Genomic DNA, 14,508 nt, shown 5'->3' on the forward strand with positions numbered 1-14,508 from the left:
AAGTTTGTACACTTTGTGTAGTATATATACAAATGCTAATCAGTTAAACCCCCGGGAACACCCACTATCTGCCAACCTCCTGTGACGGTGTGACCATAGCAATTCGCAACAAACACAAAAATATTTTTACTCTTGATTGATAAATATTAGCGGTAGTCACTATAACAGTCACATATGCTTTCCTAGAACAACAATGACAGTAAAAGCGGTTTTGTGTAACAAGGGCGTTGATTTAATACGAACCGCCCGTCACTGTCACGAGAAACTGACAAACATCTTCTTATATCGACTAACTTCCTGGTACCCACGTCAACACCACTTATGTGGCTCAGTGACGTTCTTCTGTCGTCAAACCCACGAATTGTTTCATCATCTTCAGCACGTTTTGTTTCTTTATTTGGTTAACCGTGGGTTGATGTGTCACGCATATCATATGCTCGACCAGTTGACCTACATCAGGACAAGTAAGAAAGGAAGAATTTTGCCTTACGTGACTGCCATTTAAATGGGAGTTTTGCCACTGGCTTTATCGCAGTTTAAGCAAGTTTTTTCCAACAACGGGCAATGTTATTTATTAAAGGTCTGTTCATACGATCCAATTCACTTCCGACGTATGGAATATAGTCAATTATTGATGAAGCAATAGTGCATTGGCTTCAGTGGATTTGCTGCTCGTATATATTACAAGAGAACAGACTATAAAACATGCATCAGAAGTGAATTGGATCCAGCGAAATTAGATCGTATGAACAGACCTTTACGAAGCGTTTGCATGTTGCATGTAATAATAAAAACACTTCTAATCGATATCTCATTCCCCATTTTGATCGTTAGTTGGATCCTGGTTGGGATTGGGAACGAGTATCGTTGCTACCAAGCTTACCATGTCAACTGGTTCCCAGGTTCATCGTGGTAACCGTATGAAATGTTCCATTTTTACTGCATTATTGCGCGAAAAATAGCAAACAAAAACGCAAATTCAAACGAAATTTTATTTCATAAACACGTCTTTCCTGCCAATTTTGACCGTCATACCATACAATGTGCGTTTACACCATAAAAGATCGCTTGTATGATTCCTTCTTACATCATATAATATCCCTTAACGTCCCTGGCCTAAAACTGTCAATGGCCGCCTTAAATAAAGCTACGTTCAAACGGATTCAACATCGTTTATTGGACACCTGCAGTAACTTTTCAAGAGGAAATTTGGTTGTTTTTTACTGTTTAATCCCATGCAAATATTTAAAGGCATACTATTTTACTCGGATTGAACAAAAAGGTTAGGTTAATGAGTGATGTGCTAATATTGTTGCGCCTGTTTAAACGAGCTCAAGCGAACCCATCTTGGACTTGGCCATCTGTAAAGCAGTGAAGCCAACTTTCCTATAAAATCGTGGTCGTTTGAACCAGGTCACGGTTGCTCGTCCAAAATACTCCGGAGTCGTCTGCTTATCTGGAACGACTGGAAACAACTCTTTAGTGAATTTGGAGGATGTGTAGATCGATACGTTCAACAACTCTGATATGGTCAAAACACCAGGATGAAGTAGAAAGCAAGCCGGACCAACGTGATTACTTTATGAACGAATGCAGTTAAAATATGCTACACTGTATATCCACAATACCGTACGACAAGCGTGTCGAGCCGTTCGTTGATATAGAGAGATAAACGAATGCTTGAAAAAATATACAAACGATAAGATTCACGAGTGATAATGATAATAAAGCCACGCGAATCCAACGACAACCACGCACAATACTAGTCCAATAATCGGGAACGAATCGTCGCTCGAGGCTTCGCTATCTTTCATTTTCTTCTTGATTTCATCGACTTTGTTTGCGAGGTTTCTCTTTCGTATCTCTGTTGCCTTTTGACGCGTGCTCGGGCTGAGAAGAAACAAAACAGAATGAAACATAAAGACATATTGCGTAACTATAGTTCTATACAGGACGGAATCTAGGGGGAGGTAATTACTCGCAGCAGTATTGTCATGAAGAGACGCTGTACCTTGCTTTCGAATCAGTGGATTGACCACTCGGAAAGAAACGGGACATGCCAGGAGAACCCTATTCCGTTTATTGCGTTTCTTAATTGAAGTGCGTAAAATAATTAGCATAAAATACGCATTCGTTCCGAAATTCAATCCGAGAACTTGCAATTTGTCAATTAACCGAACGAATACTGGGGCGAGTCTTCATGTTAGGGCTTAACACCGATCATACCCAACCCCCCTTTTCTTCCTTCCCAAATGTTTTCATGGTTGAATGGTGTCTATGGGTGTCTTTCTAGACTACCAGAAATATGCATTAGAAACACAACGTTTATTCAAGAAACTTTAGACGCAAATCAATGTTCAGATTTTGCGGATCATAAAGATCTTAGTGGATGAAGGATCAGTAGGTACACAACCTTTTTGTGTCTCTATCCTCGTCATATCCAGCGTAATCCTCCGCCTCGGCATCACCGTTCACGGCTGGTACAAATGTGACGGACTTCCTTTTCGCACCTTCCAACGAATTCCTTCTCATTGCGGACCTCTTTGGTCGTGGTTCTTTCGGATCTTCACCCTCCTCGGCCTCTGCACTCTGCCATCTACCAACTACTCTTTCAACGCTTGTACTATGGCCAGCAACCTCTCTTGAAGGACCTCCCTCGGTGATGACATCATCCGAACCGTAAATATGAAAATCACTCGGGAACTGACCGGAACAAACGCTGGATAGACTTGGCATCTCACTCCTGATGTCGACTTCACTTTTGATATCAACTTCGCTACCGATATCACTTGGATTCTCGGAAATCGGACTCGTGTCGTCAATTTGACCTGAATGTTCCTGATGACTATCAGACCTTTTTGCTATTATTGTCTCTGAAGGTTGCCTCTCAGAATTATCACCATAGCTGCTTGCAACCTGGTTATCATCTGTAATAGGGGTGTCTGCGATTGGACCGTTTTTTTGTTGTTCTTGTTGTTGATCGATTACGTCGCTCTTGTCCGCCTTGAATTCGGTCACATGTTCCTCGAGCTCGCCTGCAATGGCTTCGGACGACGCGCCCGTGACCGTAATCTCGGGAAACCCCAACTGCTCTGGAATGTTCAAACATAGATTTTAAAACAAAACAGGGTTGTTGTTAATGGATTCTGCACTGGTAATCATCAATCGATCAATCAATCAATCGATCAATCAATAATCAGAGAACACATACCATTTTCCCTGCTGCTTTCCTGTTTACTCTCCTCTCTAAGTTCATCACCGTTCTCATCTGCAGATTCTTCACTGTTTTCATCCCCACCTTCATGACTGTCAGGTCCAGCTTGATCGTCACTGTCATCTTCAGCTTGTTCACTACTTTCATCCCCCACTTCGTTACCATGCTGTGCGCCGATATCGACTGGTTCATCTTCACCACTTTCAGACTCTGTTTCAGAATTTTCATCTGCAAACAAACAGCATTAGTTTACCAATGTGCTGCTCCTAGGCAGGCCAGAATAGTTGTGCCCAGTTTCATATTGCAGTCAGTGAGTCACAGACATCAATATGAAACTGGATGAATACTAGGCTCCCCCAGGATGTACTTAGTGAGTCTACCTTGGACAGCTGCACTGGGTTCTTGTTTAATTTTTTTCGCATCTGGTTGTCCATCGTGCTCACCATTGGTCTGTCCCTCATCAACCTCCTCTTCATCTTGAGGTTGAACTTAAAAATTAAAGAAAAACATAGCAATATTAAATTTTTTATGCTTCCAATGTTTAGTTAAACAACTACTCAAGGTTTGTTCATATCAGCAACTTTCTGAGGGATGCAGTTGAAGTGGAAAGCAGTTTTACCCATGCTCCAGTACGCTGTGCTGTAAGCTGAAGGTGCCACCATGTTGGCCCCTTCAAGAATCGCAATATACGAAAAGTGGAGCTGCTCCGTGGTCTGAATAAGCCCTGGCCTGTACGTCCTCATTTCAAGAAGTTTGCTTCTTACATCATAATCCATCATATCATCTTTTTCTTTTATCTAAAACAAGAGTATATAGATTTTGGATTACATTTTTATTAAAAACTTTATACTAACTAGCTTTCGAGACATCTGTCTCCAGAATGAAGGAATGTTGACATTACCTCAGAAAGTGCTGCATCAATGAGAATAAATGTTCCTGACCGCCCAATTCCTGCACTGTTGGGAAAAATACAGAAATTTGTTGTTTAGAAACAAATTTGTTAATAGAAAATGACTATGCCTGAGAATGAGATACTGATAATAATTGGATAAGAGGACAAGCAGATTGATTGAAAATACTTGTACCTACCTGCAGTGTATAACTGGGGGACCAATGCCCTGTACATTTGACTGGAACTCTTGAACAGTTAATAAATATTTTAGAAATGCTTGTGGTGATGAAGGAACACCAAAATCAGGCCAAGCAATGTAATGGAAGTGACGTATGCTTCGTGTAGCTCCTTCCTGTTTGATGGAAAAGACCAGTTAGATCATGAAAGAAACTGCAAGTTATTGGTAATTGAGACATATACAAGGACATTGACAATGATAGAGCATGTTGCTCCAGGCTCCAGGATGATGTTTAGCAGATTATGAAGAAGAAATTTAAAAACATTACCTTTAAATGTTCTATTTCTAAATCTCTGACGATAAACTCATTGTGATCCTCTTCATCACCAACAGTTATTTTAATATCACCAGCAATCATGGAGCCTTTCAATGGCCAGTACTGATGGCATTTGAGCTACAAAGCAATCAAAGTTGTGCATTTACAAATGTTCTAGAAGACATCTTGCATTTGAATATAAACTTTCTAAAGCTAATACTTCTCCACAGGAGGGGGGGGGGCTAAGACTGAGCTTCATTTTTCAGGAAGTAGCTTTGTTTTAGAAACTGTCTTTGGAAACTGAAGTTGAACTGTCCATAAATATATTACAATGCCTAATTTAGCACAGACCAGCACAACATCTCCCTCTCACTTTCTAAACATGTAGACCTACTATAATGAAAATAACATTACTTATATTGTGCATGTAAACACGCATTCTCATGCATACTTAAGTCCTACCTGATTCTTCTCAATGACTCTATTGAGCATCACAACGCTATAGGTATTCTGCTCCCAAATCATTTCCCAAAAATGTTTGCATGTGTGCGATAAGGGTCCCTGAAAAGATGAATACTGCTTGGAATACATACTACATTATAAGTACATACAATTACTACAATACCAGCTGGATGCAAAGCCAGTAATAATTAACTTTAACTTTTCAACTGACTTCATCAGTACTAGCACCTCAGAGTCAAACCAATGCTAATATAATTTGTAAATAATTGCATATCTGACTTAGGTTCTCTAGTTATTAAGACAAATCATGCATGCACATTCACGTCACTGATTCTGTGTACATATCTCTGGTATGTAAAGTATTATTTTTCATTGTGTCTGTGACAATTTTGTAATAAAGTAAAAAAATTAAACTCGTATATTTCCCTGTTTTATTCATAACTTATATTTAAAGATGGGCTTATTCTTCAGAATTTGTTTCCTTTTATATTTTCAATAACAGCTGGGGTGATTTAGGTTAAAGATATATTCTGCATAGCAATTCATGTGATTATTATAATTATCACCACAGAATGAACATATATTGTAAACATTGTGGTTGGTTTTACCTGTGTTAAAATGTACTCTTTCCGAATTGATGGAACCTAAAAACGAAAACAATCGAAGGGTGAAACCATGCAGTTCCTTATTCTAATTTAGGGTAAAACGGTAGATTTAATGGGAATTCCTTAGAAAAATTTAGCAAGTCCCCACAAGAAACAAGTTGTCATTAATTGTTGGCAATATAAAAAACTGTTCCTAAAGAATTTGCACCCCTTCTGTCAAATTAATCACCCCTGTGGTGATGTGTTGGATCATATTGTTACGTAATTCAAACATGCTTCATCATAACATGTCAATCACATAATCATAATGGAATAAAGACCACCATATATCCTGACATATCAGACCCAAAACCACATGTGGAATAGTATGTTTTCCTCTAAATATACCAATATAAGAAAAGGACTAGGTCCTCACTCCTGTGATAAACTAAAAACAGTCTTACAAGTCCAATATGAAGATTTTTATATGTTCAAAACAATTAAGAGAAATATTGATGAGCTACATGATCTGTACTGCAGCTTGCAAGAGTGGGTTGTCTATATATTGATATAGACATGTCACACACCATTGCACACAAGCGTGAAATAATGGGCTTTTGCCAATCTTTCGCCGAGTTAAATGGCAAGAGAAGCAAAGGTCCTCCAGGAATAACGATTTTCTTCATAACTACACGGTTATTGCGGTATTTTACGAAGTACGAACCTTGACAAAGTTTGCGTTTATGTACTCTGTGTCGCTATTTCGTAAGCGGACCAAACTGTGGTCATCTGTCGATAAAACATTGAAAACAAATATCTTATATTAAACAGGACATAAAAATACCAAGAGAAAAACAAAGAATATAGAAAAACTTGTTATGTTGATCTACAAAGTTTTTCTTTCATTATTTAGTGAGAATTAAAACGCAAATGCAAGTTTTAAGACAAGAAACAGCACGACACAGGAAATTTTATAGTTATAGTAGTTTTATGATACGTACAAGGCACAACATCTCTGTATCGGTTATAATTCCTATTTTCCGGACTTTTTCCAACTTTCTGCGAGCCAGCATTTGATTTAGCTTTTATGTTCAGACGCTGTTTGTTAAAAAAAACAACAAAAATAGACATTTACTTGTTGTTGAGCTATATAAAACATGAACGCTATTATATTTTTACCACTCAAGTGCAACTTTCCTGCCAGGCGCCACAGCTATTCGGACATTTTCCAGCGCTAAAAACAAACCTGAAATGTAGAATGCCATCCTCCGGTCTCGTCCATATGCTGTACATCTTGAAAAATCATCGCGGAAGCAAGGATTTAAACGTGAAATGCTAAACTTTTTACATTGAAGCGACATCCATGTTAATATATAAACATTTATAGACATTTGTTTCACTATGACTTCTACCGCTGAGCGGAAAGGGACTGCAGTGCCTCATCAAATTTGTCATCGATATTAATAATTCATTTTCAGCACACCCTCCTAATATATGCAAGTGTGGCCCCCTTCCTTCCTGTCCTCGTTAATTTATTCTAGTTTGTTTTCCAATTGATGATATTAAGTGGCAATACACAACAATGCCCCCTCCCCATCAAATCATCAATTGGCAACTTGTGGTCTCCCTCTGTTCCACAAAAAATGTTTTAGGATAGACTGGGGGCTTTTGGCAGGAATGAGGGGTGTTTCACATTGGAGGGGTGCCCCCCAACTCTTCCCATAGATCAATGCCCAGGAATAGATTTGATAAAACTTTTTATTGTCAGGTTTCAACAGGTAGCTATCAAGATGAATGTAAAAGGGATTCTTACAGCATATTATTACAGAGTTTATGCATTGCACACAACTTGTCACAGGCATGTTTCAAGGTAAATGTTTGACCATTGACAATGAGCAGCCATACTACAATTGAGTTTTTTACATATTTGCTCTGTTCATGCACTGTTCAGGTATATTCAGTTTGTTAAAATTTACAGAAACTTCACAGTTTAGGAGCTAGTTATATGAAGGCTGGATAGCAATGGATGATAGCAACAGCTTAATATGGCAAGAACATAGAACAACAAGCAATTTCAAAGCTATTGAAAAAATCACTACCAGAGGTTTCCTCACTATCCAGCTTTCAAAAAACGAGCACTGAATTGAAAAAAGTAATTTGAGACTGTGATGGATTTCAGTGCAAACACTGCTTCCAAAAGACCTTTCTTTGCATCGACCTGGACCTTTCTCTCTCTTTCCATCTCTTTAAGAACTCCTCTTTAAACAGCCTATGTCAATCTTGATGCAATGCAGTAAAGCCAATGATCCATATTACCTAGAAATAATTGGAATGGGGGCATTTTGTAATCCATTCAAAAAAACTAACTGGAAATGCATGAAAAATGTTCAAAAATTGAGTATACCAAAAACAAGGAAAAAGAAGTAAAGAAGCCTTCTTTAGTTAACTCCATAGGACCACCATATTCTTCATCATCAATTTTTTGAAAGTTTGTAAAATAAACAAAAAGCACCCCGGCATTAATCAGCGCGAACCTGTGAAGAGTCAGTTATACAGTCAGTTGAATGGAACTTAAACGAAGAAGCAGATGGTTGTCTCAATTTCAAGAAAATATCTTCACAAAAAGGAAATAGGCATTAAAATACTCACAATACTAATCCAACAACACCTCTTAAAGGAATGATTGCCCATATTATTCCTAGAATTATTGCCAGAACTTGTCTTAACCAATATATCACATCAAGAAATTCATCCTAAAAGATATACCAAACACAAAATATCCTCTCTTTAGTGACTACATCCTTCTCACATTCAAATACCACCAGTAGTTTTGAAATATAATCATAAAAATTGTCAAATTTGGGCACTAAGCCCACAACACCATATCCCAATATAATGAATAGATGAATCTCTACTTTTAAACAGTGCCCTTGTTCTTCAGAAATTAATGATGCTGTAAGCAAAGTTTGATTATCATATAAATATGTTTTTCATACACAGACCATAAAATTGACCTCAACATTTAATAACCACACTCAAAATTAACTATTACTTAATTATATTGATAAAATGACTTGTCCTAGACTGCTATCTATCGGCTGCTGTTTATACCTTGTCGTCCCAGGTTGAACCAGCCGAAAATGCCTTGCTCCAGACAGATTCTTCTTTTTCAACTTCTATTCCCCTTTTTCGTTTCTGGACGTTCATTGTGGACCCAGGCAAACTTTTTTACAACAAGGAAAAATTTTGGAAAAATATTACTCTTATTGAGCCGCCATGTTCTGCATAAATTAATTTTGTTCATGCCCCCCTGTGTCCTACTCATATCCCACACATATCCTCCCATTCATGATCCCTTTTATACACAGCAAAATAGGAAGGTCATAATTCTAAACAAGAAGAAAAACAGACATATTTCGGCATGCATTCTGCCATTAACATATAAAATTAACGACCCTACACCCAACCTACCGTACCCTCGCCCCAAATTAAAAACAACATTGGACTTTGAGTTCAACTCTACCTTTCACTTTTGACCCTATGCTCACCCCAAGGCAGTATAGGAAGGCCATATAAACAAGCAGAAACACACTAGCATATATTTAACCACGCCTTCTGCCATCAACACCCCACTTCCCCACTCCTGAATGAAACAAACAGGGAAAATAAGAAGGGAACGAAGGAAAATTGTCAGGGAAACGCAATGGAGATAAGTGGAAACAAACCTCCCATGATTCAAAGCAAGCCCACTTTTTCCAATCTTTCTTTTTGTTTTGGAAAAAAGGGTCTGGGTATGTAGTTCGAAATCCCTCTATTATTTTGCAATCTTATTCCCTTTTCTTCTACTTTTTCTCCCATAAGAGCTATTCGTTATCAACCCTCATATTCATAATTCCTTTCTTAAATCCCTGGGTAATTTCCATCTTAATTTTTGCATCTTTGGTCAATTGTTCGGTCAGTTGGTAAAATATGTCATATTTGTGATTATATTTCATGAAAGTAGAAATATCAACGGAATCTCAGCACCTAGTTTGGCGTAGAGTATTTCCAATGCGTATGAGTTTGAGAGTTTCCTTTTTGACCTATATACTCGACAATTAACAAACTTTTATGATACCATAGTGTCGTATTTATAGTCATATACTACACGTGTGATATCCAGCAAAATTAAAGTGCATCTTCAGAATTTATCTGATTTCCGATTTACTGTGAGTCAAATTAAATAATTTGACTAAATTTTAACAACTGGCCATTGTGCCAAAAATATTGAGCAAAACCTGAAAGTGGCAACAGTCACAAATAATTGAATAAATATGTGTAAAAACATCACTGAAGAACTGATTGTTTATGTTTTAGGGGGTTTTTAATATAATCCAACACCATGGCTCCAAAACACAATAATATGATTCACAATAACCATTTTCACAAAGATTGGCAACGATACGTCAAAACCTGGTTTAACCAACCTGGACGCAAAAAGAGACGCCGTCAGGCCCGGGCTAGCAAGGCTTTGAAAGTTGCCCCACGACCTGTTGCTGGTGCCATTAGACCAGTTGTACGATGCCCCACATTCAGATATAATACAAAAGTGCGTGCTGGCAGGGGCTTCACCCTTGAGGAACTCAAGGTACAACAAAATGAACTTTTCAAGAAAGGAACCAGTTGACCAGCTGGTAATACCCTTCATTATTTTTTCCTTGTAGAGTGCTGGTATCTCTCGCAAAGTAGCACCCACCATTGGGATTGCCGTTGACCATCGTCGTAAGAACAGATCCCAAGAGTCCTTGCAAGCAAATGTCCAGCGGCTCAAGGAGTACAAGAGCAAGTTAATCATCTTCCCAAGAAAGGCAAGCAAGCCCAGACAGGGAGATAGTGAGGTAAGATTTACCTATAAAGCTAAGGGATGTGTTTTCTTTACTAATATTTCAATGTGCTTACATGGTTTTTAAGGGTCTTTCCAGAGACTGTTGTACAGCCAGTTTTCTAAAGGGTTGTTGACTTCATGAGCTTGTTAAAAGTTGTCAAAGATGAGCTAGAAAAACTCTACCCTAGACTAATTCAAAACTGTCTTCTCTCCCAGGCCTCAGAACTTGAGATGTTCAATCAGCTCCAAGGACCAATTCTGCGCATCCAAAGCATGACACTGCCGATCAAGGCAAGACAGGTGACTGATGAGGAGCGTAAGATCAGTGTATTCAAGTCCATGCGTATGGCACGTGCTAACAAACGTCTGTTGGGCATCCGAGAAAAGAGGGCGAAAGAAAAAGCAGAGGAAGCTGCATTGAAAAAGAAATAAATTAATTTTGGAAAGTTAATAAATCTTTGAACGTGAATTTCGTGTCTATGTGTTTTATTGTCTGGGATATCATAACGTGAGTTGGACGAACTGGGAACTCCTTTCAGTGGTTTCACCTCGTTTAGGGCCGTAAACTCGCGTAATTTTCACGAATCTTATTTAACTCTTCTCGTAAGCCGCGTTTACACTACGTGCCTGGACCAGGCCTAGGCTTACACGTGAACAGCCTGAACCTGGTCTAGGCCACAAAATCCAGCCCGACAGTAGAAGGTAGCCTGGATCTTACCTGGAGCACGATTTTGGTAATGTGAACAGGCTTTCCTGACAATTTTTTAACCTAACAGTACGATTTGTATAGGACCATATAGTATTACCTCTTTTCGGCGTGTTTTGGGTCTTTTTCCAAGTATTTTGTCAATTACTTTGGTTATCCGATATTATCAACAAGGAAGACAGTGTGAACGTGGCACATATTACTTAGACCAGGTCCAGGTCAGGTTTAAGCCTGAAGTGTAAACGCGGCTTAAGTTTCACGGTTAATCAGGTGAACCATTAATTATATAATCTTGAATATAATTTAATTTACATTTTTGACGGTGTAAACTCATTAATTCAATGTATAGCGAAATAAAAAATAAATGAAAAATAGCACTTTGTCTGTGAAGATGTCATGCCACCCGCGCCTTCAATTTTGTCATGAATCTTTCACAACATGCCATTACCTCAAAAGCACACAGTGAAACCGAAATATTACGTCACACAGCTGTTTTCTGTTGATATTGATTGTGTCATATTTACCGTCGAGACTGCAAAATTGAATGAACCGAATTGGATCGCAAGCATAATTTCAAATTAAATATATCAGTGCAGCCACAGTCGATCATTCATAGGCTAGTTTTGATCGAAGTGAATCTGCCTTAATATATAATCTTATAGAGTCTTCGCAGTATTTCATTAGTACGTGTTTTTCATTAGGGGTGTGTTTATTTAAGGCAGTGTCTATCTTTTTTAAAGCAATGTTTCCATAACGCGTGGGTCAGTGATAATAAATATGTCTCAGCTCTCGAACGAATCGTTATTTAAAAATGATACTAATCCAAACCACAACACAACGTGCTCATCTGAAAGCGAATTGGCGCCTAATTTCACCATGGTTGAACGAACAATACTTGCAGTTATCAGCACGGTACAGTTGCTCAGCGGAATCTCGCTAAACAGCACGGCCTTACTGATCCTGCTGACAAACTCTGGCCTGCTGCTTCAGGTTCCAGCAAACAGGATCCTTTGTAGTCTTATGGTGAACGACTTTCTATCATCAACAATTTTTCTACCCTATCACATTCACATGTTTCAACATGAATGCCAAACATTGGTTGAAATTCGTGTATACCGCACCGCGGCTGCTTTTTGTTCGACTTGGTCTGTGTTGAACTGTCTAGCGATCACAATGGACAGATTTCTGGCTATTCTATACCCTCTACGCTACAATGCTTTGATAGTCTTTCTCAAGGTACGAGTAATGGTTGTCATGGCAGTTGGGGTGACCACAGTGTTTACGTTGTCCCTTTTTGCGGCCTCGTTTCTTGGACGAAATGACTTGCGCCTGGTACTGGAGTACATGGCAGTGGTGACACTGGTTCTGCCAGTTCTTCTCTACTGGAGAATCTATCGCTCAGCACGGAAACAGATTAAAAAGATCACAACGGGCTGTAAAACGAACGCGGAGGAGCTCAAGATGAGTTTAAAATCCGCGGCGAACAGCGCGCGGGTCGTCGTTCTCCTCGTTGCAAGTTTTGTTCCGCTTTTGACGTATGCGATTTTGGTGGAGGAAAGTGAGCGGCCGCTAGCAGAGAAGTCCCGGTTCCTAACGTGGGCAGTCTCGTTCTGTTTTTGGAATTCGTGCGCAGATCCTCTGCTCTATTTCATATTTTCTAGGAAATTTAGAACGATAATTCGCGCGAGTTTTCGTCGCTGGCGGCGGTTATTTGCAGAGAGATGTTCCACTTAACACACAAATTAAATTTATCAATGCATAATTTAATAATTCTTAAGTCTCATTTTTTGGACGTTCGCGATGATAGACAATCCATTCTATTTAACAGATTTGAATAATCTATGATATTTAATATAAATCTAATTGTATCAATATTTCCTTTAGGAGCTCTAAGTTATTATTACTCGCTAACCAAGAAAGCTTTTTACAAAGTTTGGAAACACCTCTGTTCGGTGGATAGCGTCATCGTTTAGCAAAATTAAAACAGATTCTGGAAGTAAAACGGGAAAGATGAAGTATATGTGACACCGTTTTGCGATTTCTAATGTTTAGATTAGCAAACTAAACATACCGTTTTTTTTCATGACAAGTCGTACACTGATTACATTTATGACAAAACATATCATCACATTTAATTAAAACTAAACAAAGTAATTTAGGGGCGTTTATGCTATACGCCCTGTGCATCTAATGAAAATATAGCTGATGTCTAAATCGAATATGAACTGATTCAGTGTACGATTTAAGGTTTGTAGGTTTGTTAGTGTACGCGTTCTTCACATAAGACGTGAGATCTGTGATTTGTCGTTTGATATACACAGCGAAAACTTCGAAAAACTGTGTGACTTCCTAAACATTTTTATATGCTTTCATTTTTGTGAAAAAAACCAAGATAGCTCGCTTTTATAATATATATGATAATGTTGTATAGATCTAATTTAGTTGTGTTATATCAGTTCACTGGCATGTGTTCTATGATGTTGTCAAAAATAGATTATATTACTGTCCCTAAAATATAACCGACAGTGATTATCAAATGGCTGATCTTATACTTCGTTACGTGACTTTTTTTACAAATCACACTACAAAAATAACTTTCTTGCCTGTTCCAAAGCGTGTTTTTAGCTGTAATCCTGTGCAAATCCCTTCCTAAGGCTAAGCCTACTGCTATTTTTTGCACAGCAAGGCCTTAGGGACACTTGATAAGCGTATTAGAATTGACATGCGTCCGCGCACGAGGGGATGTGCATAAAAACACGCCTGGCTGAAAAATAGCCCCCTAGTGGCTTTAACAGGATAAAAACAAACGTCTGTTCTCTCGACGTAGGAGATTGTTGAGATGCATGACCGCAAAATGCTATAATTGTATGCCGACCTCATAATATATTAATTCAACTTTGTTTGGAAAACAGGATTGTTGTGAAATAAAATATATAAAAAAAAGCAAATGCGCTATATATAGCCTGTTTTGGAAAGGGTGCAAACACTTACGTAAGAAAAACAAACAACAAAAATGACGTATTTACGGGGGCATTCATATGGCGTACTCTTGCTATTATTATAAGCATAGCATGTGTTGGAATATGTTTGCCCTCCCCCCAGTTATTTTACCTCTCAACTGCCCCCTCCTGATCGTAAAATCAACCCAGAATGATCAGCAAAACTGAGATAATTTACAGTTGTGGTTTGTGTTTAAACTGCACAAAAGAGCCGAATATCTTCCGTTTGAAGGAGCGCATCGCAGAACGGCAAAGAAGCGGCCATCTCTTCATCTTAGGACGAGTTCACGCAA

At 38.5% G+C, this 14,508-nt stretch overlaps 3 protein-coding genes across 3 annotated transcripts; 1 reads left to right on the forward strand and 2 right to left on the reverse strand.

Annotated features, from left to right (window-relative positions):
* Positions 1-974: 974 nt before the first annotated feature.
* LOC114517264 (tyrosine-protein phosphatase 10D-like) lies at positions 975-7,036 on the reverse strand. Its single transcript, XM_028536936.1, has 13 exons — positions 6,893-7,036; positions 6,648-6,744; positions 6,371-6,435; positions 5,671-5,706; positions 5,063-5,161; positions 4,613-4,738; positions 4,304-4,458; positions 4,116-4,170; positions 3,834-4,011; positions 3,595-3,702; positions 3,212-3,442; positions 2,414-3,092; positions 975-1,890 (listed from the first exon to the last, which is right to left on the reverse strand). Exons 1-13 carry the CDS (start codon positions 6,950-6,952, stop codon positions 1,707-1,709), a joined length of 2,073 nt encoding a protein of 690 aa, XP_028392737.1. The 5' UTR covers positions 6,953-7,036; the 3' UTR covers positions 975-1,706.
* Positions 7,037-7,386: 350 nt separating this feature from the next.
* On the reverse strand, positions 7,387-9,002 carry LOC114517107 (uncharacterized protein RAB5IF homolog). The gene is made up of 4 exons (XM_028536754.1): positions 8,758-9,002; positions 8,296-8,399; positions 8,051-8,180; positions 7,387-7,962 (listed from the first exon to the last, which is right to left on the reverse strand). The coding sequence occupies exons 1-4, from the start codon at positions 8,851-8,853 to the stop codon at positions 7,921-7,923; spliced, it is 372 nt and encodes a 123-aa protein (XP_028392555.1). The 5' UTR covers positions 8,854-9,002; the 3' UTR covers positions 7,387-7,920.
* Positions 9,003-9,393: 391 nt separating this feature from the next.
* Positions 9,394-10,979, forward strand: LOC114517098 (60S ribosomal protein L13-like). The gene is made up of 4 exons (XM_028536744.1): positions 9,394-9,437; positions 10,003-10,273; positions 10,350-10,523; positions 10,727-10,979. Exons 2-4 carry the CDS (start codon positions 10,028-10,030, stop codon positions 10,940-10,942), a joined length of 636 nt encoding a protein of 211 aa, XP_028392545.1. The 5' UTR covers positions 9,394-9,437; positions 10,003-10,027; the 3' UTR covers positions 10,943-10,979.
* The last annotated feature ends 3,529 nt before the right edge of the window (positions 10,980-14,508 follow it).

This window comes from Dendronephthya gigantea, unplaced genomic scaffold, assembly GCF_004324835.1.
Source record: "Dendronephthya gigantea isolate DGI-Jeju-01 unplaced genomic scaffold, DenGig_1.0 000007F, whole genome shotgun sequence".
Lineage (NCBI taxonomy): Eukaryota > Metazoa > Cnidaria > Anthozoa > Malacalcyonacea > Nephtheidae > Dendronephthya > Dendronephthya gigantea.